Below are 24,661 nucleotides of genomic sequence, written 5' to 3'. Positions count from 1 at the left end.
TTGTACCTCATCAAATAAATGCATTAAAATTTGTTGCTATATCTTGATTATATATAATGTATAATAAAATATCATTGTTATATTGCATTGATGATAAACAATAAAGAAGTCTTTGTTGTATTAAACCTAAGTTGAATTTGATTGTTAAAAAGTTTTTAAGATAACTGGCAAAATAACAATAAAACTAGTATAAAATGAAAATCAAGCAAGCAAATACTTGATGAAGATATATCTGTTTATGTTTAGTAAGATTCAAACACTTACTGCAAATTCCATTTTTGTTCTTGACCAAAATGTACACATTACCTTGCCAAACTGATTTCTAGAATGAACACAGAAATGATTGAGAATGTCATCCATCTTAAACTAACTGACAAGTTGCTCATATAGCTTCACCTTGCATGTTGTGTGGCAGAATTTTTCTTTCTGTTGTTACTCAGAAAGAAGATCTGTGCCATGTGGATATCAGTCATATATATACTTAAGTTTGGACATCTCTTCTTTGCAGGAGTTTTCACATGTGAAGTCATGGAATGGGGCAATATGGATAAAAAACAAATACAAATTTATACCAGAGCTCCACCACAACCAAAGCTCACACCTTTGACTGCAACTGTAAAAGAGGGTGACAGAATAGAACTCTATTGTCTATTACAAGAAGATGCTTCTGAAAAATTTGGTTATACCTGGTTAAAAAATGGTGAAATATTAAATCCTTCTAAAGAGCCAGAGATCATAGAAGACTTGTTTCGAACTGGGAGTCGTATGGTCATTACTTCCATCAAATCGTCAGCTTCATATACCTGCATTGTGACAAGTTCTGCTGGAAGAACGAGCAGGAATAGCATTATCACTGTTCTAAAATCTAATCGTGAGTAATAAAGCTCATTGTGCAGAATATGTTATATCAAACTTTTATTACCAACATTGTAGTTCTATTAATTCTCTATCCAAATGATTGGTTTAAGAATCCAAATTTTGATAATATGTTATTTATAATAGTGTGTTGTGTAGCAAAACAATTTGCATGACAAATTGTGTGTTATTAACAGGAGGGATAATTTGTCAGTGTTCCACTTTCTGTAGCTCAAATTGATAATCCAAACTGTCATTTTCTGTGGAAATGCTCTAGCGGGTTTTTACTTCAAATACCAAATTTCAAGACAATCCATCAAGACACACACAAGATATAAAATCTTCTATTTGATTGAATTACTTCATATGTTTTTCTTTGCACCAGTTGCATCAAAATTTTATTCGATAAAGAAATACACTTTGATGGATTTTTTTTTTTCAAATTTGGTACACTGATAAATGTTCATAACCTATATTAGGTGTTATATTTGATCTCAATATAAGCCACCCATTCAAAATTATTTGACAAAAACAGTTAAGTTTTGAACAAGATGTTTATGCATGCCTGTGCAAAAAGTCACATGAGATATCTACTGAAATGTTTCAGTCAAATTTTATTTGTTTTGATGTGAACTACTACATTCCTTTGTGCTGTCATTTGGATCTCAGGTTCCTAGATGTATGGGTGGTTGTGAATTTGCACATATAGGCTCCATTTAGTAGAGTCAATTTCACATGTATATAATTTCATTCTACTCAACTTTAGATAAAGACAGTGTGAACCCTCCTCATGCAACAAGTTGTAATTTGTAATCCTGATGTAACTTAGTTTTGGACTGGAGTTAACTGGCTGCATGAGGTAAATTGTGTCCTAGTCACTCTACACCTTGGAGCACACCCATTTTAGCTTTACATACCTTTCCGTCTGTAGATGGTTCTTTCACATTCTTTCCCTACCAGGACTGAGATTCCAGTATGTTGTGACTTGAGTTCAGACCCATCCAGTTTTTCTCCCTCTTTTAGTTGTGCTCCTTTTACTTTTCAATTGTGTATGCAATACCTATTTCACACAGGATGCAGGATACACCTGGTACAGGGTGGTGCACTCTCCCATGTATGTTTATTTTCCAATGGGGATCACACTTCATGGGTATTCTTGGGATACTTTTGAAGGATACCTATTTCTATCTCTTTCACTGGTCCCTTCCCCTGTTCAGTGTGGGATTCTAGCTATACATGTGAGAGAAGGTAATGTACCATATCAGAACCTGCTATTTTCTTATACTGAAAATATATTTCTGATACATAATGTCCACTTCTCACTCTTTGCACCCTTCCTTTCCACTAACAATCAGTGCTTTCTTTTCTGCCTGATCTTAAAGTGATAGTTTAGTAGAATTGAATAAAAGGAGTTGCATGATAGTGTGTTGCAATGAAATAAGTATAGCTATGTATGTGAGTAGAGATAAGTATCTAATTGAAATATATTTCAGTTTTAGAAAATAATACCTTTTAACACTTAAGATGTTTTTGATTAGATAGATATAGCATTTTTATGTGTTTTGATATGTTCACTTCTCTGGATTCTAAAGAAAACTTTTAATGTTAAAACTTCAATACACGCAGTGTGTATATCGTTTATTAATATATTTTTTATATTTTTTGTGTTATAACTTGAAGAAGTTAATGGTTTTAGCTAATCTTTATATCATTATGACAAACTAGTGAGAATAATTTAGAAAATGTCGTGTACTCCAAGATAATTGATACAACTTTTATAATGTTTTTCTGAATTAGGAACCAGTCAAACACTTCTGTTATTTAATTAAACAATTTCACTACCCATTTTAGAAAATATTGCAGTCTGCCCAGCACAACATTTTAAAGGCTTAGTATGGAATTTAACAGCTGTAAATTCACTTCATAAGCTTTACTGCCCAGAAGGATTCAAAGGTAAGACAGTATTCCTAATTTCACAGTAGTAATTAAGGTGAGATGTTTTATGTTTATTATTGTGATTATATGTATGTGTGTGAAAATGCAAGTAACTACAACAGATAAATAACATATTTTTAGTAAAAACTCTTAATTATGATAATGTCATTCTTTGTGTACAAGATAATTATGATCTTGACAAAATCTTACCAGTTTTTTGGTGGATACTTCAAGAAATCTGAGATTTACCACATTTATTGTTAATTGAGTAAATTTTGCAACTCAATATTTGAAAATTGCAAAATTTCACTGTGACTGGATTTTACTGTGCATATAATTATGTCAGCTAAAGACCATGAAACCAAGAAGTATCAGTTTAACTACATTATCTCAAACTGCTGTGGCTTCCATCCTTCAAAGATGCAGATAACAAAAGGTTTGAATATTTAATACCATAAGGTGAAGAATATTACAAAACTTCTTCCAAAACAGACCTATCTGCTATATCATGTTTCACAGCTATGTTAGTGGTATAAATGAATATTTCTTTCACTAACTATGTGAAAGCTTTGTTTTACCTCATAGATACATTTATCAACTTTGACCCCTTCTCTATTCATTAAAGAGAGATAAAGCTTACTCCATTTTTAGCTGTGTGTAAGATCACTATTCTGACTTGTACTCACTCACTTAGTTTCCAGCTATTTGATGGAAGACCTGCTCATGCCATCCAAGTTTCAAATTAAAACCCACATAAAGGATCCTCACATAGGTTTCCTCCTAGTTTTATGTGAAATAGGCCACACTGATATGTTGAAATTGTTGAGACTTTTCACCCTAATGTGGATGACATCAATGCTTTAATTCATTTTACTGCCCTGTGTGTATCCCATTCCAGTAAACATATCTGAAATCTACTGATACTGTTACCATTCAGTCACTTTCACTATTAAGTAAAAGCAAGTTGTGTGGAAGATGGGTTTATGGAGGTATAGTATTGCTAGTTGAGCACTCACTTCATGACAATCTCTGGAGGCCATTGCCATTCATTAGTTGTGCCACCACATTGTGCTCTCTCATAAAAAGAGAATCTCTGTCAAGAAGGTTTTAATGATCATTGTACTGCTTCATATCTCTGTTGTCAGGGTGATTAAAATTAATACAGTTCACTATGGGGTGGTGAACATATTGATGGGAGGCATACATCTTTAGAGCATTTGCTAAGTTAAAATGCTAACTTAGTTTAGGCATTTCCTACTATTGATTTGTCTGTTCATTCAACTGTTCTATTGCTTTTCTTGAGGTTGGTCACAGTCATTACCATCTGGCTTGTGTCAAGGTGCAAGACAGAGAAAGCTGACAAGCTTCTTTGTTGTAATTATTTCTGATTGTGATCCTACCTTTGTTAATATAACATATTTTAATGACTGTGTGGAGGCAGTAACTGTTATTATTCAAGCAGCTGCATTACTATTAATAGAAACTCAATATGTTTTCAATACGACCTACATCTACACCTTTTACCCCTACACTGCTCTTTACAGACAGATCTAAATATGTTGTGTAGGCTTAGCCATATTTTGCTGCAAGTCTCTTGTTGGTCATTAGATCTCTTTGTAAGTTCTGTGTGTACTCTCCCTTGCCTTGAATCATACACTAACTAAGCTGTTTGCTATTAGATTGCAATATCAATACTGACTTTCTAAGCTTATTAAAGGTCTAGAATTGCTTGTTGACTTGCTCTTGGTTTCTCTTCACTTGGATATTTGAACAATCTTTTGCAGACCAGTATTTCTTTGCTCCAAGGAAGTAACCCACTAATGTATGAGCAGTGTATGTGACTCTTAAGTCACAACTGCATACATTTGACTTTAATACCCTTAATACTAAACGTAACTCACATGGTTTTCTGACATTTTGAAATACTAAACTATTAACTAGCACTACAACAAAAGCTGTAAATTATAATTCTGTGCTGACTCTATTTTTCTATTATATAAACTCAACTGATTTTTTTATTTTTTGAAATTTGACTCTTATCTCTGAACTACTATTGACTGTGAATATTATTGAACTTTATTTGTAATATTATGTTTTTGAGAAATATTTCTTAACAATCCTGACTTGGATTTACAAATTACAGAAAGTTATTGATTACTGAAAGATAATTACTTTATGGTATTGACTAATGCAATAGCATTAGGAGACCATACTTTCAAACATACAATTAAAAGAAATAATCAATTAATATTTACATTACAGAATAGTTGAGAGAATTTTAACATTATGTGAAAAGAAAAAGTTTACATAAATGTAACATTTAATTGATGATCTGTAACATTAATTTTATCTTTATCCTCAGTCAGAAGGTTAATCAAATTTTAATTTTTTTTCTTCGTTGCTTAGGAGTTGTAAGTCGGTATTGTAATGCAAGACAAAATCTAGCAGAATGGGAAGACCCAGATTTCTCAGGTTGCTTGGCCAAAGATTTTATAGAAATCAGAAATAAAGTATGTTGTGTTTTGTAAATCTTATGCACATTTTATAATTTTTTTCAAATTATGATTTGTAATGTAACAAAGGTGTGAGATATCTAAAGAAGAAAGGAAATATCATTGAACTCTGATAAAGTTGATGAATGATAAAACATGGCAAAGACGAAAAATGTATACATAAAGTATCCATTTGTCTAAATGTAGCTGTTGTATTTATAGTACTATATCATCTTCTCTCATTATACTCATATTAATTTTAATCTTGACTTTTGATGCCTGTATAATAGAAAATAAGAAATGGTGAAAAACTTGCCAAAACACAGAAAACATTGTTACAGGCAACAGTCCTTTAATTTTGATTCATGTAATTCAACTTCTTTTAGACGTATTACTTAAACGTTTTCAGATTTTGTGAATATGTTTTTATCTTCAGAGAATAGTTTAAACACTGATAGTTGTGTATTTGGTGTTATGGTACAAGGAAATTCCAGTATTTTATTTTACCATAATAGATTAAACCTTTTCAAGAAACAATACTTTTAATAAGGCAAAAATATTCAAATAAAACTATGATCTGTATGAAATTTCCATATACTTAGAGTGATCAATGGTGTTAAAATGAATTTTTTAGAATCATTATATTTGAGTGTGAAAAAATACTGTTTTCTACACAACTGCAGCATCCTCTCCAGACAAATTGTACACATTTTGTTTCTGTTGGCCTAGTTGACCAGAATTGGTGTCAAAAAGCTTATTCTCTTTTTTCTAATCATTATAATGAGGTACTACTTGAATCCTAACTCTGATATTGAAGTTTAGTCATTCTAATAGCAGAAATAATAAATATACTACATTTTAAATTTAAGTATGACATATATATCTAAATAGTACTAGCTTGAAGATTTTTTTGCCACCCAACCAATATTTTTAACATACTGGCTCCAACAGAGCTTTTGCACTATTATTGTTGGTAAATATTAAATGGAAAAAAAATGTCTTAATTCCCAATAAATTTGAACCTCACTTCAGCATGTCTGTATTTTCTTTCAAAGTGATTGAATGTAGAATAACATGTTTTGTTTAGTGTTGCTTTAAAGATATGAAGTATTTTTTAAAGTACAGAGTCTTGAATTTAGAATAATCTTATTAGAAACAGTATTACCTTCTCTCACTGCAAGTTATATTTATTCTGGTCTGGCCTCTAAGCATTGCTAAAAAAATTTCACTGCAGTTCCCAGTTTTTATACCTCATCACTTTTGTGCCATTTCAGAACATGTGACTACTCTCTATTATTCATACTGTTTTGTTTATGCTGGTGCAGCTAGCTCCCTCTACTATTCTAGAACAATCCTCACTTTCAATTAGCATTTGAGTGTGCAAATGTGTTTTAATTTGCTCTGCCTGTGACTACAAAATTCTTATTGTACTTGTAGTTGATATCAATTTCAACTTCTGTTTGATGTCTGTTGTTTCTATTTGTTTGTTTTAGTGATGTTTCTGTTTTCTAATTTGTTCATATGAATTCTAGATTTAATATGGTAGATGATAAAATCACGTTGACAGTCAACAATGGTTCAGACATGAGACAACTAGGTCTCGGGATGGATGATATCTGCTGGGGAAGTACAGGAAGTTCAGGGGAGCTCATGTCTCATATTCAGCTGATGATATTTCTCCTTTCACAGTTTTTTTCTAAGGAAGGATATAACTGTATTGAATTGAAATTTCATTCTACATCACCTTCCACCTGTTACTGTGCCTCCATGTATTCTCCTAGGTTAGGTATTGTTCTATTTCCCAGGAGATCTGTGGTAAGTTTTTCAGTATGTATTCCTCACTCCCAGTAGGTATACCCATGTTCAGTGTATTTATGTGAGCTTGTGTGGATTGACCTGATCTCCTTTTGCAGTAATTTATGTCCTTCATGTCTTCTCTGCTTAGTATTTGGTAAGTTAGTTTTATATTATTCTTTTGCCATCTAAGTTACTTTTGTTTACATTTGTATTTAGAGCTTGATTATCACTTTATTTTTGTTCAATTTTAAGCATATGTATAGGCTTTCCATGATACTGTTTGTCACCTCAGTCAATTTTGTGGGTGTATTGATTTGTTTTTATAATTTCCTTCACTGTTTTCTTGTTTACTATGAATCACATCTAATTCAGCCATATTTTGTTATTGTTTACTGGGTGCCTTTTCATTCTCATTTTATTTAGGGTAGTTTTTTTTTACCTTTGTGTTCTTTATCTTATTGTTTCTTTGAGTGGACTTAAGTTTGATGTTTAATGTCTGTTATTTTCTGAGCTCCTTTAGAGGTTTTGTACTTTAGGTGTTGCTTACTGTTTTATGTTGTATTTCATACTTTTGCAAGTTTGTTATTTTTATGTACTTTGTGCTCTACTAATTTCTAGGTTTCTTTAGTTCCTTAGTTATGAATTTTTTCTATAAGTATGTTTTAATTTGTGTGTCTTTCTGGCTACATTTGGTGTCAGTTCCATGTGATATGCAGTTCTGTCTTAAGGTTTCTGCATTAATTTCTACTCTCTCCCCCATTCTCTTTCCCAGATCTTTCCTCTTTGTCAGAATTTTACCTCTTCTAGTCATTTTGTCTAGTCTTTTCAAGACCTGCTGTACAAGTAGATGGGGCACAATCAATCAGGGTTTTACTTCCATCTAATTGTTCTTCCTCTAAAGACAGGAGATTGGAGAACCATCATTGACCCATCCAAGTTGAACTCTTAATTGAAGTCACAAGGCTTCACTTACCTCTTACTTTAGAGGCAGGGATTTTCCCAGTGACTCTTTATGTTCATACAATTGTGACAGATGCCTGTTTTCATATTTCAACTGCTTTAGTGTTATGATATTTTCTTTGGTTTATCCATGAGGAGCAAGTCTTCCAGTTCTAGCTGCTGCCATTTGGTCCTTCTTTGGCTCCATGTATTTTGTTGAGTGGTATGCTCTTTCATGCATCATTTTCACTCATTGTGTCTTTGGACTGTCCTTTTCATGAACAAATGTCTCCTGCTTGCCTCTTCCCATGCTCAGTCAGTTAATCATGTTCACTTACTTCTTCAGATGTTAATTGAATGAAGTTTTCTAATCTGGTTGGAGAAGTTAATTCCTAACCTCACTCAATATCTTATTCCATTTGGGTTATTTTTCTTCAGTTGCCATCTTCATCAGGCCCAGTCTTCCTCACTTTGCTTGACACGTACATATAATAGAATGTGGTTGCATACTCATAGCCCTTTCCACTTTTGTCAACACTATACTGATTCATGTAATAGTTACTCAGCACTTCCTACACTGATTCAGTGATGTATATCTCTTTATTGATTTCAGTTGTGAGGATTGTTTTAGAATATTAGAGGGAGCTAGCTGTGCAAGTACAGATGGCACAGTAAGATTAATGGAGAGTAGTTACATGATCAGCACATTTTATGAAGTAGTGCAAAACTGATGGTGATGGGGTATAAAGACTAGTGCACTGTAGTGAAATTCTTGTTAATAATGTTTAGAGAGCAGATCAGGATTGAGATTACTTTGGGTGACTGGATGTAAGTTTCTATCAGAAATACACTTGCAGGATAAGAAAATGTTAACTTTTATTCTAAATTGATTGTCTTACAGTATCTTTCTACATGAACAATTTTCAGGTCAGAAAAACACAGTGAAAGATACAAAATGGGTACCAAATATTCAATTCTATTGAAATTAAAATTGACATAAAACTTTTTATTGATTTTGTCATCTTAGGCAGTTGCTAACCGAACAACAACAAAAATACAGTGATTGAAACATAATTGAAATATGTGTTAATTATTGCTAGGGTAAAAATAATTTTTTTTTCTAAAAGCAAATGAATTTTTTTTTCAGTTTAGAACTTTAGAGATTGGTTATATCCAGAACAACATTTCTTTTATTTTGGCTGAATTAAACTGGTATTCACAAAGAAGAGCTGAGAGAATGTATCCAGGTGAAGGAGAACCTGTGGTTGACCTTTTAAAGGATATTGACACATTTTTACACAAACAGGTTGTTCACAAGGGCCAAAATGGTGATGATACCGAGGTGAGCTTCAAGAAAGTCAAAAGACTGAAATATCAGGGTGTTGAATTTTCATTACAAAAAAAAAAGTTCCAATAGCCATTGCTCAATGCAGTTTCTTTTCTAATGTTCATGTATAGTCAAAGGCCTGTCTAATTTAGATATGACCATATGGTCATTATGTGGTCTGTATCGTTTATGTAGGTTATATAGAAATGTTTATTTTAAAAATACTAAGAAGTAGTTAACATATTACTGTTTTGTTTTTTATTTTCTACAACCTTTTCATTTAGAAAATACATTTTTAAAGCTTCTAACAAATCCCCAAGCAAAGATTACTGAAAAAAACGATTTAGTGTTATTACACTTAACTGTAGTGCATTAGTATAATAATTGAATTTTATAGAAACTAGTACATTTTATTATAAGTTTGATATTATGGTATTTTTATGATAGGTGAGAGTTTCTTTATTAAAGTATAGATTATTATAGAAAAGTATTAGATTAAAAGGAAATAATTTAGTTACATTATAAAATCCAAATTAGTATGATATTATTAAATTAAAACTACAAATTAGCATTATTTAAATTAACATTACTACAAATATTCTAACTTCATGCCACTGACTTGCATTTTATGGGATTTACTTTTCAATAGGTTATACTGGACATTGTCTCTCTTCTATTGACGTACCCACATCTGATTCAGAAACAATCTGTAAGTATGATCATAGGTAATTGCACAATAACATGTAAAGTACTCTGAAGTAAATGCAGATCAAATATTACATAATAACAAGTTTATGTGTATAACAGCTTGGACATTTTTATAAGTCCTCTTTAGTCCAATCTTTGTGAAAGAAACACGTACAACTTATTTTGTAGCAGCAGGTCCAAGTTACAAAAATAATAAAACAAATAACTCTGTTTTCATACACATGAAATCTTGATCGTTGAAGCAACTGGAAATCAGACAAAATAATACAGTTAGAAATTATGTTGAAAGATTGCTAATCCATAAGTTGCTAAACTTTAACATGTCAGATGTTCACTGTAAACTGAAGGCATTTGTGATGTCTTATAGTCTGAAGTAACCTGAAACTATAAAATAAGCCCTGTATGTGTGTTTCTTTCACAAACAATTCCCCTCCGTGTAGATTCCTGGACGTGGTGATGGTACCTCCCAGGGAAGGTTCTGTTCTTTCATTTAACCTCCTCTGATTGAGGGGTCCAGCCCTAACACACCACTTTGGCCTCTAATTCCTCTAGTACCAGTGTTGGATGTTCTCCACAGGCATTGTAGACATTGTATTTGACGTTGGTGTTTGGATACAGTGCTCACGAAAACCTGGTGTTGCTGCAGTGTCCTTGTTTGGCATTGTAGTGCATCCCGTCATAGGGCTCTGTGGCAAGTGGGGTCAGTGGGCACCAAAAACTTATTTTTTATTATGGGTCCTTCAAATAAAAACTTAAATAAAATAGTGAAAAAACAATCCATAGCTAAATAATCACATCCTGAAGATTCAGAGTAGCAATCTTCAACATCTTTAACACCTGTACCTCATTTTCATTTACTACATTCTCTTTCAGGAACACCTTTAGGACGAATGTTTCCCTTTTTTATTTAGAAGAGACTAGAGGAACTGGGTGGCTCTCCAAAGTCAGTCAAAAAGCTTCACTCTGGTGACGTATTGGTGGAAACATCCACATCTCAACATGGTGAACTCCTCTTGCATTCAAAGGCGATTGGGAATATACCTATTAAAGTGATGCCTCATGCTACATTGAACTTGTGACAAAGAGTTATTATTGAGCGGGATTTGAAGAACATTCCTGTGTCAAAGATTATTGCTGGCTTCTCCACCCAAGGAGTTTCTGCAGTGAGGTATATCTCCACTTGCAAAGATGGAATTATAATGCTGACCAATGTCCTTATGTTAACATTTACATCATTGCATCCACCTGCCACCATAAAGGCAGGTTATCTTAATTGCAAGGTATGGCCATACATTCCAAGCCCTCTCAGATGTTTCCAGTGTCAGTGGTTCAGTCACTTGAAGACATCATGTTGTGGTTCCTTGACGTGTACACGTCATTGTGGTGGCAAGGACCACAATGCCTATGAGTGTGAAATGGACCCTCATTGTGTCAGTTGCAATGGCTCTCACCCGTCCAACTTTCGCCCTTGCCCTTAATAGTTGGAAGAAAAAGAGGTGCAGCATTTGAAGATGATTCAAATCATTACTTATCCTGAGGCTTGAAAGTTGCAGTTCACTACTTCATATCGGACATATGTTGTTGCACTTCATTCCACTATTACAATGTGAATACAGATGGATTTCTCTGTACCTTCAAAAGAATTGTTCTCAAACCAAATGAAAAGTCTTTTAATGTCCATGGTTTAAAAAAGGTGATGAATTAATGTCAACACCCATCTCTGTCTCTGACATACATTCCAGTAAACCCCAAGATCCACTTCCTTTGGTTCCTTGTACGGGCATTTCCTCGGGTACATCTTTTTCTCCCACCCAAGTTGCAAAACAATCATTCGTTTATGTCTGCAGTCACTGGAATCCTCTTCCAGCAACAAAGACCTGCCCAATTGACTCAGGGCAGAATCCGTGGAGGGCAATAGACCTCCCTCAAATGAAGACAATAAAGAAAAAGACGTGGTTGTAAACAGAAGGTCTCTCCACCCAATTCACCTACACAAAAATAAAGACAGTTCTAATCTGAATGACATCAAAGCACTGATTGCTTCCTACCATCCTGTATGTCTGTCTTTCCTTACAGAAAACATTTCTGAAACCTGCTGATACAGTCACGTTTCAGCAGTTTCCTTTGCACAGAAATGACAGGCTGTGTGATGGATGAATGCATGGAGGGGTGTTACTGTTAGTTAATTAGAATGTGCCCACCCTGTCCTTGCCACTTGATACACATTTCCTTGGGTCGTACCATCACTGTTTGTTCTCTCTTCCTGTAGCCTGGAGAGACCTATGATTGATCAACCCTTCATGCTCTTATTGAACAGTTGCTGTCTCCCATTTTAATTCTGGAGGACTTTAACGGACATCATCCCCTCTGGGGAAGTGCTGATATTGATAGGAGGAGTTGCTCTGTAGAGCATATTTTCTCTGATAACAACATTTCTCCTTTCAATACTGGTTCTTATACTTATTTTCATGCACCTAGTCTGTCCTTTACTGCGATTGATCTCTCAATGTGCTCCCTTTCACTATTCTTTCACTTTTCATGGAGGGTTGACAATAATCCAAGAGGCAGTGATAAATTTCCTATAATTTTGAGAGAGACTGGCTGTGGTTGATGCCCTAATGGAAGCTGCATCAAGCAAACTGGCCCTCTTTCACTGCTCTTGTAGAACTTGATCCTGTCATCATCTGTAAACCATCAATAGATGTCTGTGTGGCAAAAGAAACTGACTGTATTATATAGGCAGCTGCTCAATGTATTCTTAAAACCTCAACACGTTTACCATGATATTCTTATCTGTGGTGGAATCCTGCCTACCACATGGCACTGAAGGCTTAAAAAACGGGTCTGGAATACTTTCTGTAGGTATCCTACACTCTTGAAGTGCATCACTTTCTAGCAGGTCCATGCACATGCATGATGGGTAAGATGTGAAAGCCAAAAGGAATCTTGAATTAAGTTCACAACCAGCATATCTTTAATCACCAGTTCCAAAGTCATATGGAACATCACCGTTACTTTAGGTGAAAGCTTTTGCCAGGTATCTAGCACATCTGCTTCATCCTCTACCTTCTTAGCCATCAAGACTCAGGCAAAGTGATCACCTCTTTCCTTTCAAGCTGATTGTCTCTATGACTATGATGGCCCCTTTACATTGGTGGAACTGAAACTGGCCCTTCATCAGTCTGGCAGTACATTGGTCAGACCTGATGATATACAATATGAGATGCTGCACCATCTATCTCCTACTTCTCTTGCTACTCTTCTGATTGTTTTTCACCAGATCTGGCAGGAGAATGTTTTTCCTGATGCTTGGCACCAGGCTATTGTCCTACCTTTCTCCAAGCCTGAGAAGGATCCCAAGATTCCATCAAACTATCATCCAGTTGCTTTGACGAGCTGTCTCTGTTAGACCTCAGAGAGGATGGTTATTGTTTGTCTTGTTTGGTTCCTCGAATCAATCAACCTCCTCTCGTCCACCCAGCTTGGGTTCTGACAACAGTGCTCTACCACAGACCATCTGATTCAACTTGAAACGTTAATCAAAGAAGCCTTTCTCAAATGACAACATTTTGTATCAATATTCTTTAACATTGAGAAGGCTTATGATACAACATGGAGGTATGACCTATTGTGAGACCTCCACTTATATGGGTTATGTGGCCCATTGCCCATTTTATTATGTTTGTGTGGGTTTGACACTTTCCCGTTCTTTTCTACAGGAACTTGGAGTCCCTCAGGACTGTGTTTTGAGTGTCATACTTTTCAGTATAAAGATTAATGCTATCACAAAACAACTCCCTCTTACTGTTGCAAACAGGCTCTATTTCGACGACTTTCATATCTCATGTCAGTCGTCAGACATGAGGTATATTGAGTAGCAGCTACAGACCGCCCTCAATCATTTGCTGAAGTGGACCACAGCAAACAGTTCTAACTCTCTCATTCTATAAACATTTGCATGCACTTTTGCCACTAAAAGAGTATTCACCCTGATTCTGAACTCTGTATCATTGAAATTGTGCTACCTGTGGTCCCTGATACAAAGTTTTTGGGGCTTATCTTTGACCATAAGCTAACATTTATACCACACGTCAAGCAGCTGTTGGTCGAATGTACAAGAGCACTGAACATCCTTCATGTCCTCTCTCCCACCACTTGGGTAGCAGATTAATGTTCTATGCTAAAGATATATCGAGCTCTTATTCAATCGAAACTAGACTATGGATCACTGGTCTATGGCTCTGCTAAGACTTCAGCCTTGAAGATGTTGGATTCCATTTATTATCAGGGACTTCTGCTCTGCACTGGGGCTTTCAGCACATCCCCAGTTCATACCTTATACACAAAGTCTCATGAACCTCCTCTACACCTCCACCGTTTGCAACTATCTTCACTGTATGCTTCAAAACTTCATTCCTTACCAGAGCATCCAACCTTGGGTTGCATTTTCCTTTCTCAGTGGGCCATGCTTTTTCAGAAAAGACGATCTACCATTACTCCTTTTGGCTTTTGTATCCAGGTGCAATTGGATGAATTGGGTCTGTCCTTGGATAACACTGCTGTATCCACTGAGCAGCCCATCCCACCATGGCTTATTACAGTCCCCAAATGTGACCTATCTTTAAGTCATTTAAGAAAAGCAGACACTCCCAATTGGAAATACTGTCTGTTATTTCCTGACTCTTTTTTTGAACCATCCTTCCATTCATATTCATATGGATGGTTCAAAATCTGGTGACTCTGTGGGCTCTGCCATGGTTTTGTGGTTGTGCACAGAACCTCTCTACAGTTTCTATGTTCACTGCTGAACTGTACATCATTTTTCTTGCCCTCGATCACATAGAAGCTAAGTAGTACTCAAATTGCACAATTTATACTGACTTGCTTAGTTTTCTACTGGCCCTGGAATCACTTCATGTTAGTTCTCACTCTGTTCTCACCAATATTCAAAACCATCTGGCCCATTTCTCTTTAACACCTACTTCTGTTCAGTTTTTCTGGATACCAGGCCACTTTGATATTTGCGGGAATGAGCTCATTGATACCGCAGCTAAATCTTTCTGCTTTGGCACTATCACTGCAGTGCCTGTTCCATACATGGACTATGGTCCTGTATTCAAGGCTCTGCTCCATGGCAGTTGGCAGTCGACTTGGGGTAAGCAATGTAAAAATGAGCTTTTTCCAAATAAATCCCTTTATTGGACTTTGTCCCTCTTGCTTCCGTAAGGATCGGAAAAAGGAAGTTGTTCTAACTAGACTATACATTGGTCACAGTTTTTTAACTCATCATTTTCTTTTATCTGGGAATGATGTGTGTTCCCTGTGTAACACTCAGGTCACAATAGGCCATATTTTATTGTCTTGCTGTCGTTAAGACTCTCAAGGATAGCACCATTTTAAACGTGTTTTGTCCCAAGGTTTATCCTTGAAGTTAGTCAGTGTTATTGGTGATGGTGACACTGTCCACCATAGAAATGTTCTTAGTTTTTTTAAAGACCATTAATCTTTTTAATGCTGTTTAAGTCTTTTTTTAATTTATACATTAGACCTTTTTTTACATGTGCTTTTTAAGATTCAAAGTATATCTAGTTCGATTTGAAATTAGAAAATGACCATAACGTCAAATAACTCAAAACCAGGACTGATTTTAACTGATGCTGATTTTGAACTTCCCTGTTAGTCATCCTGGCAAATTATGATAATTACAATTGTGCTACAGAGAGTCCTTTACAACTTTTATTACTGTAGTTGTTCTCTTAACTGCTGTAGACTAGATGTAAAAATTGGATTTAATGCTATTTTTGATTCAAAAATTCAACTTTGTTTTGTTTTACTTTAATTTCCTTTTCTGAATTTTAATAACTTTAACTTTTTCCTAGATGTTTGATGTAGATAGCCGAGTTGCTTTGCTTCGTAAAACATCAGACCAACCAACTACAAACAATAATTGTATTAAAGAGGATGGTTGAAAATGTCAAGACATTCTTCCATATAAACCAGTTGTCCTGAAGTAGCATATTTTTATTTTAGAATCTGCAAGATTTGCAGAATGCTATATGAATTGCTTTAAGGTGTTGTAAAATTATGCTGTTATCTAGATAGTCATGTTACAATAATTCGAAAATATTTTAATCACCTTGAAATAGTTCAAGTTGCTCAGTGAATAATGTTTTAAGCTATTTTCCTTATTCATATTTTTTTGTATTATATACGATAAAGATGTATTATTTTTAAAATTTCAGAGGCTTTCCAAGATTCATCAACTAGTCTTAAATCGTGGTTTGATGACACCTGGTGATGTGCAAATTTTTCCTAGAGATACCTTGGGTAAGCACAATGGTTAAAAAGTACTGGTTTGCTAATACACAAGTATACATAACAAGCACATTTTGCTTTAGTATGTGAAAGTCAGGAGTTGAAGAAAGAATGTATAATAAGATTCATTTAGCTGCTAGGTTGATCATTTTTTTTATACTTACAATGATTTTTTTACCTTTTTACTGTAAAGGATTTTCTGCAAACAAATCATTTTCTTTTTTGTTAGGTATGAATATTATTACATAACTTTTGTAAAAATCTGTTCCCACATATATCAGTTAATTTACGTGTGTTTGCTGTTGATTATAAAGGTACACAATTTATGCTGTGTCCACCACAGGTATTGAAACCCAATTATTAGTGTCATAAGCTTTCAGGCTAACTACTGAACCAGTGGCTTTAGTGCACATAAGAAGGTTCTTTTAAGTTTAGAATCATTCTTTGCTTGCAATACCATAATGTTTATAATGGATGTGGTAATAATTCCAAGTAATTAGTAGTGTTAGTGAATGTCCAACTACAGAATTGAAATATTTTTTTGGAAAATATCTTTTAAATACTAATTATTATCTAGCATTTTCATGAATAATTTTATAAAGATATGGGATTTATATATTTGGGTCATTCCATGTCAAAATCATCCAGATTTTGGAAAATTTTCCAGGTGACCCCCTCAGAATGCCTTGGAAAAAATTCACATGTGCTCATCTACCCATATAATGAAAAATTGCCAAAGATTAGATCAATATCTCTAATAGTTTCTGATTTACAGCTCTGTAAAATTTAGTTAATTTTTTTTTTTTTTTACTTTTGGCAAATTTATTTTTGGGTAAATTTGGCTGCTTAAAGCTGCAAGAGTAATGGTGGTAGAAGGCTGAAATATGCTGCACTGACTAAATTAATCTCACAGAAATCAAAAATGGTCTTAAACCAAGTTTATCTCTCCTAGGATTTTCATAGTGAGGCTGTAAAATCATCTGAAAACCCAAAATCGTAAAAAACATTAGTTTATTTAATAAGTCATAGCTCTAAGACTTAATATGATACAAAGCTGATGTTTGTTTTCAAATTTCCTATAACATATCAGTTGATAAATCAGCAATTGTTATAATTAAAAGTCTATTAGATCTCCTGTAAAAAAATGTAGTTGCATGCAACGTTTTATGATTTAGCTAAAAATAGCCCTACTTCAGACCACAATTCGACCATGTCACCAGTTATTCAGCCTTTTCAAATTTTTACCATATATTTTTTACATCTCTGAATATGGTCTACAAATAAATTCAGGATGGTGTTCAACCTACTTTTTGAATTATAATTTTTTAAACTATCTTCTGACCATATGTTGTTTACTTGAAAATAGACAAACTTCAATTCAGGTGTGTTACTGAAATATTCGAATTAACCTTTACCATATATTTTTACATCTCTGAACAAGATCTTCAAAAAATCAAGGTTGTGAAACATAATAAATTATCAAATTTTAAGTGTCTCTGATATGTACCATTGGGCAAAGGACCACATTCAGGGCATTCAGTTCTTTTTTGTCAATCAGGAATCAGTCCTGCAGAATTGTGTAAAGTTTGATCTACTTGAGTGCTATGAAAAATGCAAAACTGTGGCAGGTATTAGGTCACATCATAGCTTTATTCCCCACTCTACCAACAAATTGTATATGAGAAGGCTATCAGATGATGATGTGTACACAGTTGTAACTGTTGGTAGTAACAGTGAAAGTGATGCTGCAGCAGCTCAAATGGGGTCTAATGATGGCAATGACAATTATCAGCCAGGGAAATATGTGGCATGCATATACGATCATGAATAGTATGTGGGAAACATAAAAGATAGATCAGATGAACATTCTGATGTGTTGGTGTCATGTATGAAGAAATCAGGAAACGAACTGTACTCATGGCCTGCAAGGTCACGTAAAGATGAAAGCTGGATTCCTTTCCAACATATTCTTTGTTTGATAAGTGCACCTACAGTAGTGCTCTCCACTATGTTCTAAGTCAAAGTGATCTCAACATAATCAAACTCGAATTTCAGAAATTTATTCAAGCTGTCTGAACAAAGCAATGTTTATTTGATGTTTTAAGGTTAATTTGTCACCAACGCAGTTTTTGAAACATTTCCTTGTCACAATTATTGCAGTTTGGTGTGACTATAATCTTTCTCAGTTATCCCCTTTTGTAGCACTGTGCTTTTTGTGTCTGATTTACCTTTGTATTTATTATATTATGCATCTTAAACTCAGCCGTATCTGCATAACTGTAATGTATGCACAATATATTTGCATTGCCATGTGATCTGACTAGTTATGCCAATAAATTTGCTTAGAAATGAATTAATTCTTTCTTGTTTCTTACAGCGTCATTATTTAACATTGTGAAAGGCTGGTTAGAATATTTCAGTGGGATTTATAAAATTCTGACAAGTATTTTTCAAAATTGTATGGATATATTTGCACACAGTAACACACATGAACTGAATTATTTTCAAATAAAAAACGTATGGTCAGAGGATACTTTAAAAATTATAACTCAAAAAGTAGGTTGAACACCATCCTGATCTACAATCCTGATCTTTGTGACATGGTCAAACTGTGGCCTGAAGTAGGGCTATTTTTAGCTGACTCATAAAATGTTGCATGCAACTACATTTTTTTACAGGAGATCTAATAGACTTTTAATTACAACAATTGCTGATTTATCAACTGATATGTTATAGGAAATTTGAAAACAAACATCAGCTTTGTATCATATTAAGTCTTAGAGCTATGGCTTATTAAATAAACCAATTTTTTTTTACGATTTTGGGTTTTCAGATGATTTTACAGCCTTGCTATGAAAATCCTAAGAGAGAGAAACTTGGTTTAAGACCATTTTTGAATTCTGTGAGAATTATTCAGTCAGTGCAGCAAATTTCAGCCTTCTACCACCATTACTCATGCAGCTTTAAATAGCCAAATTTACCCGAAAATGAATTTGCCAAAGGTGAAAAAAAACCAAAAAAAAACTAGATTTTACAGGGCTGTAAATCAGAAACTATTAGAGATATTGATCTAATCTTTGGCAGTTTTTCATTATATGGGTATATGAGCACGTGAATTTTTTCAAGGCATTCTGTGGGGGTCACCTGCAGCCCCCTGGATGATTTAACATGGAACCATATGTATATATACCTTAAGTTGTGGTTTGCATCTGAATATCAGACTCCAAGTAAGTGAGACCATTTTTTTAATCAAACTATGTTTACAGTAAACAAAAACGTCAAATAATTAATACAACTCACATTGAATTAAATATTCATACTTTAATTCATAATTTTTCTTTGAAGCCAAAAACAAACCTTTACATATAATTTTAAAGTAATTGCATTCAATTGAAATGACATATAAAACATTTATTTTAACAACATCAGCCCCAAGAAAGAAATCCTGTTCTAGTAACTACTTCATACTTGCATCTAACTCATCTTTTTATGTTTCTATGCTGGAATAAAAACTGGTTAAAAGACAGTAGAGCGAAGTGTTTAATGACTCAATTAGTCCTTCTGATGAGTTGTAGACAGTGATATTTGCCTAGATGATACGTGTCTCTTTTCATGCAGTAGTTTTTCTTGATCTTTCAATTCCTTCTAATACATTGAAATGAAATTTTCTTGTTTCTTAAAATAATCTTTATACCCTGTAAAGTTTGAGGTCTTCATTTAACATGCATAAAGTATATGACAACCCTCCACCAAAAGGAATAGGGCACACTCTGCTAAGGCAGCTAACTCCATCTGTACTACTTAATGTGAACTTCACATTGGTACATAAATAATCCCAAGCTAATTAAAAGCTAATTTTGTGGATACATGTTTGTATATGTGTTTTATAAGAGATTTTATTTTTTATGCACATATTAATTTATTGAATATTTATTATTATGATTATTATTACACATTTTAAAAAGTTACAATAAATATAACATTAAAGGCAGGTAAGGGATCCTTTGGTTCATCTAGGTTGCCTATCTATTAAATTAAGCTAAACCTTTAAAATGAACAACTCAAAGCCAGCACTTATCATTCAAATAGTTGTCAATATTTTCTCTTAACTTCCTTGAATTAATTACATCCACCACATCCTAATGCAACCTGTTCCAAAGACCAACCAACCTGTTAGAGGAATAAAGCTGTTTTAGTTATTATTTAAATATATATATATATAAATATATGTCCTTGTCTTATCACCATATCAATATGAAAAATGAATGATGCTTATGCATTATCAATTCCTTTAACATTCTTAAACACCTCAATCAGATCTCCTCAAACTTTTCTTTGTTCAAGAGAAAACAAGTTCAGAGATCGTAACCTGTCCCCATATGATAACCTTTCCATCCTACATTTCATTCTAGTTGCCTTCCTCTGAACCACTTCCAACAATTCATTGTCTCTTCTAAGGTAAAGAACCTAAGGCTGAGCATATCACTCCAAATGTGGTCTAATCAATGACCTGTACAATGATATTATAGCCTCTTTAGACTTGTATTTGTTACCTTGGCAGACACAATCTAAAATCGTTTTTGCTATACTATTAGCAACAACACATTGGTTGAACTGGTTTAGTTAATTACTGAACTGAAACTGAAAGATGTTTTTTTCTTTCATAACTCTCTTTAGGCTATTCCCATGAAAGTTATAACTGAAATTGTGATGTCTCCCATGCATTACCTTTTGTTTATTATAATTGAAAGCCATTTGTCATTTATTCTTGCAACCCACCAAATAATTGTAAGGCAGTAGCATCCTCTTTATATATAGCCAACAAAACCCATCTATTTATTTTATTTATTATTGTGTTCATAACTCAGTTCATCATAAAAGTTTATTATGATTATTATTTTTTAGTTCTTGAAAAGAAACAAGTGGTTGGGAGTAGTGTGCACGTTCTTTCATTTCCCAGTTTTGCATCACAAAATGTGAATTTAACTCAGGAAGGTGGCTGGAGTTCTGAATGGTTAAAAGACAGGTTGAACTTAACCATTGATTTTCTTCAGTTTCTGCCAGGTTTGGATATTTATGGATTTGTTTTAAAATGTGGAATTTCCATTAATGATTCTTGTAATCTTTAAAAATGATTGAACAGTTAACAGAATTTCAACTCTTTTATCTAAACACTTCTGCTGATTGTTACTTAAATATTTTAAATCGTAAAAAATAGTTTGAATGTTGCATCTTTCATCAGCAAGTATTACTATTGAGTTTTAGCTTTTAAGTGTGTAGGTTGAAAATAGACAAAAGTTACAGTGAAATGACACAAGTAATATGTGTACATATATTAAAAGACTAAAGATCGTTTTTGTTGGAAGCAAGTGGATGCTTGAGTCTATCATTTTTTTCATATATAAACAGATTTTATGAGTACATACACATGGAACAATGTATGCTTTCTAATAAATCATTTCATTCTACTTATAAAACTGCCAAATAGTTTTTTAAGTTGAAATTAATTATCACGAGTGCTATTCAAGAACAGTTATCTCAAAACAAATATCAAACAAATAAAAAAGTCAAACTTGAAAATGTATGGATATTTTTTTAGTTTTTGTTTTAAGAACAAATTTAATGCTCTTTATTTTTGGCAGAATCAAAGAAAGTTTATTAATACTTTGTTATCCATGAATGTAACCAAGGAGGGACTTTCTGGGGCTGAAACTATCACAAAATGTTCCTTAACCTTCCCTTTAGCCACTGCATTCAATCAGAAATGCTAAGTCTTTAAGTTGGCTCACTTCTAAATACTACAGTGTGTGTACTCACAATTTGCAGAGTGTAATCCCTTCATTTCTTCGTAGCTTATATCAACTCACTCATCAAGAAGAGGTGTTGCTCCTACCCCATGGATGTAAACATTTGTTTTTTCTGTTATTTTATTTTTGTACACAAACCAAATTTTGATTAATTACACCTAAAACTAGCATTGAAATATTCAGATATATATTTACTTTATTATTCATTAACTTATTAATATTTTGTGTATTTTCATCATTTTTAATTGGGTTTAATATAAAATGAGGCAAGAGCTTCTTATTTTTCTGAAGTAAGGTAAAAGGTAAACATTTCTTTAGCAAAGGATATCACAAAATAATGTTGCATAAAAGTATGGTAACTGATGTGCTATCTCATAATAAGCATTCAGGGTTTCTACTAAGTGTTTAAAGGAGGTTACTATTCTAGAAAAAAATTAACTATCATCTTTGTGTTTATATGCTAAATTAATCTTATCAGCAACAAAAATAAGTTATGGTTACATGTGATATTATTGACTATTTATAAGTGCCTAAAATATAAAATAAATATAGGATTGTTTAATTTTATTATGAAAGTTTAAATTTTGACTTAAGCATAATCCAACGTGTTCTGGCTAACTGTTGAGATGGAGGATACTGACCCTTTAAGAGGAACTAACTGTGTTGGTATAAGAGGCATATTAAGCTTAGTTTTAATTATGTAGAGGGAACCATTTGTATGCTCTATCTATTTGTGTAAACAAGCTGAGCATGTAAGATTGTTTTAGATAAGTTCAGTTGAAGCTAGAGACTGGTATGTGTATGCTACCATAATGTTAAAATGTAGTACAAAGCTACACAATGGGCTATCTGTGCTTTGCCTACCATGGGTATCAAAACCCGGTTTTTAGTGGTGCGAGTCTGCAGACATATCACTTTTCCACTGGGGGGCTATTTTGGTCATTAGTTGGATAAACCATAAAAAAAAAAAAATCTATGATTGGAGAAAGTTAAGTGAGAATTCAAGTTTCAACAAAACAAAGTATAATAGATTGTTGATAATTGCATTTTATACATTGTAAGTGTAATTTAGAATTAATACCTAAAGACGTGCTGAAGTAATACATTTAGAGAATAATTTGATGTTATTTGTTGGAAATTATGAAGTGTTGAAAATTTTGGAATTATTTCAAACTTTTAATAAGTGATAGTAAATAATAGATACTGTGGAATTTGGAATGCTTGTAATTGTTTTATCTACAAATTTAAACATCAAAATTTAATGTTTTAAATTTTTCCTAACAGTGAGAGAAAATGTAACTGTAGCCACTGTTTTCTACAGAAACTTGTCATTATTTTTACCTCCCAGAATCCTAGCCAAGAGAGAGTAAGTCTGTCTTTATACAAGTTGAAACATAAGCTATTTATGATTTGTTATTCTTCTTCAGTATTCAGTGCTTAATATTTTTTGGAAGATAATTAAAGTAATAAAATATTAAGTGAAAAATGATTCACATTTTAAGGTAGTTTATTTTTTATTTGTTTAGTAATTTTACAACAAAATATAAAAAGCTCAATAAGACTTAATCTACCTTGCTGAGTATTAGAAGTTTGAATATTGTCTCCATGTCATCATTCCAGCTGGGTGTCATGAAAATATAATTTAACCCACATTCTACTTTTACAGATTTGAAGTGTATAGAGATGCTATGGTAAAACTGAAATTAATTTCAGATAGCAAAGATAAAAATGTTGATTTGAATAATTATGTAACCAGGTATTTATCTGGTGTCTCATAAATAACTAATTTAAAAAGGAGTGATGCTACTGGGGTTAAGGTGAGGGGCAAAATGGAAATTTCCACCCCTCAGTGGTTATAATGAGGCTCTTGTAGTTAACACCACAGTGATGTGTATAAATTTGTTTACTGTTTAGCAGTGGAAAGTGTGGATGTATATTCTTCTTTGTATCTGCTTACTTATTTCAATAAGTGATAAGTGACATTCGGTATTTAAAATATCATTGTACCCAAGAGCCCCAAGATACTCATTTGTGCCCCCTTTTTAACAGTGAGACCAAAGAATCACACCTTGATGTAAGTAATATCTCAATGAAAACTGTATAGACTGCAAAAATTATAATGTCAGACATACCTTAATGAATGTAGTGTTGTGTGTTTGTTCATTAATTTTAATTGCCAGATTTGCCTTATATTTTGTATTATTTGTATTGAATAACTGATGCTTGTGAAAAATGTCAAGTTTTCCAAAATAATATTTATGACTTGTTTAATATTGTTAAATTGTTGCACTATCCAATTTTTCTTACTTTTGTTTCTCTTAATTTACTTCATCCTTTTACTTTATATTGTAATTATATTTTGTAATTTACAAAATGTTGGAACTTTAAAATTTTAGAAATTTTTGTACCCAATATTTTACCTTGTTCAATATAGCTTGCTGAAGATGGAACATGTACATTTCAAAACATTCAAAAATCAATTGTTT

At 33.3% G+C, this 24,661-nt stretch overlaps 1 protein-coding gene across 9 annotated transcripts in view; it reads left to right on the top strand.

Moving 5' to 3' along the window:
• Positions 1-24,661, top strand: part of LOC143229213 (uncharacterized) — a 314,530-nt gene that overhangs the window by 250,614 nt on the left and 39,255 nt on the right. For all 9 annotated transcript variants that reach the window (XM_076461217.1, XM_076461214.1, XM_076461211.1 and 6 more), the window contains 8 exons: positions 509-871; positions 2,707-2,808; positions 5,197-5,300; positions 9,166-9,360; positions 9,995-10,054; positions 16,296-16,380; positions 21,274-21,432; positions 23,460-23,541. In XM_076461217.1, coding sequence (XP_076317332.1) covers positions 509-871; positions 2,707-2,808; positions 5,197-5,300; positions 9,166-9,360; positions 9,995-10,054; positions 16,296-16,380; positions 21,274-21,432; positions 23,460-23,541 — 1,150 coding nt within the window. The remainder of the gene's footprint in view (positions 1-508; positions 872-2,706; positions 2,809-5,196; positions 5,301-9,165; positions 9,361-9,994; positions 10,055-16,295; positions 16,381-21,273; positions 21,433-23,459; positions 23,542-24,661) is intronic.

The sequence above is a fragment of the Tachypleus tridentatus genome, chromosome 10, assembly GCF_004210375.1.
Source record: "Tachypleus tridentatus isolate NWPU-2018 chromosome 10, ASM421037v1, whole genome shotgun sequence".
Classification (NCBI taxonomy): Eukaryota; Metazoa; Arthropoda; class Merostomata; order Xiphosura; family Limulidae; genus Tachypleus; species Tachypleus tridentatus.
Note: the sequence above shows the minus strand (reverse complement) of the source record. Positions and strands in the feature narration are given on the sequence as shown.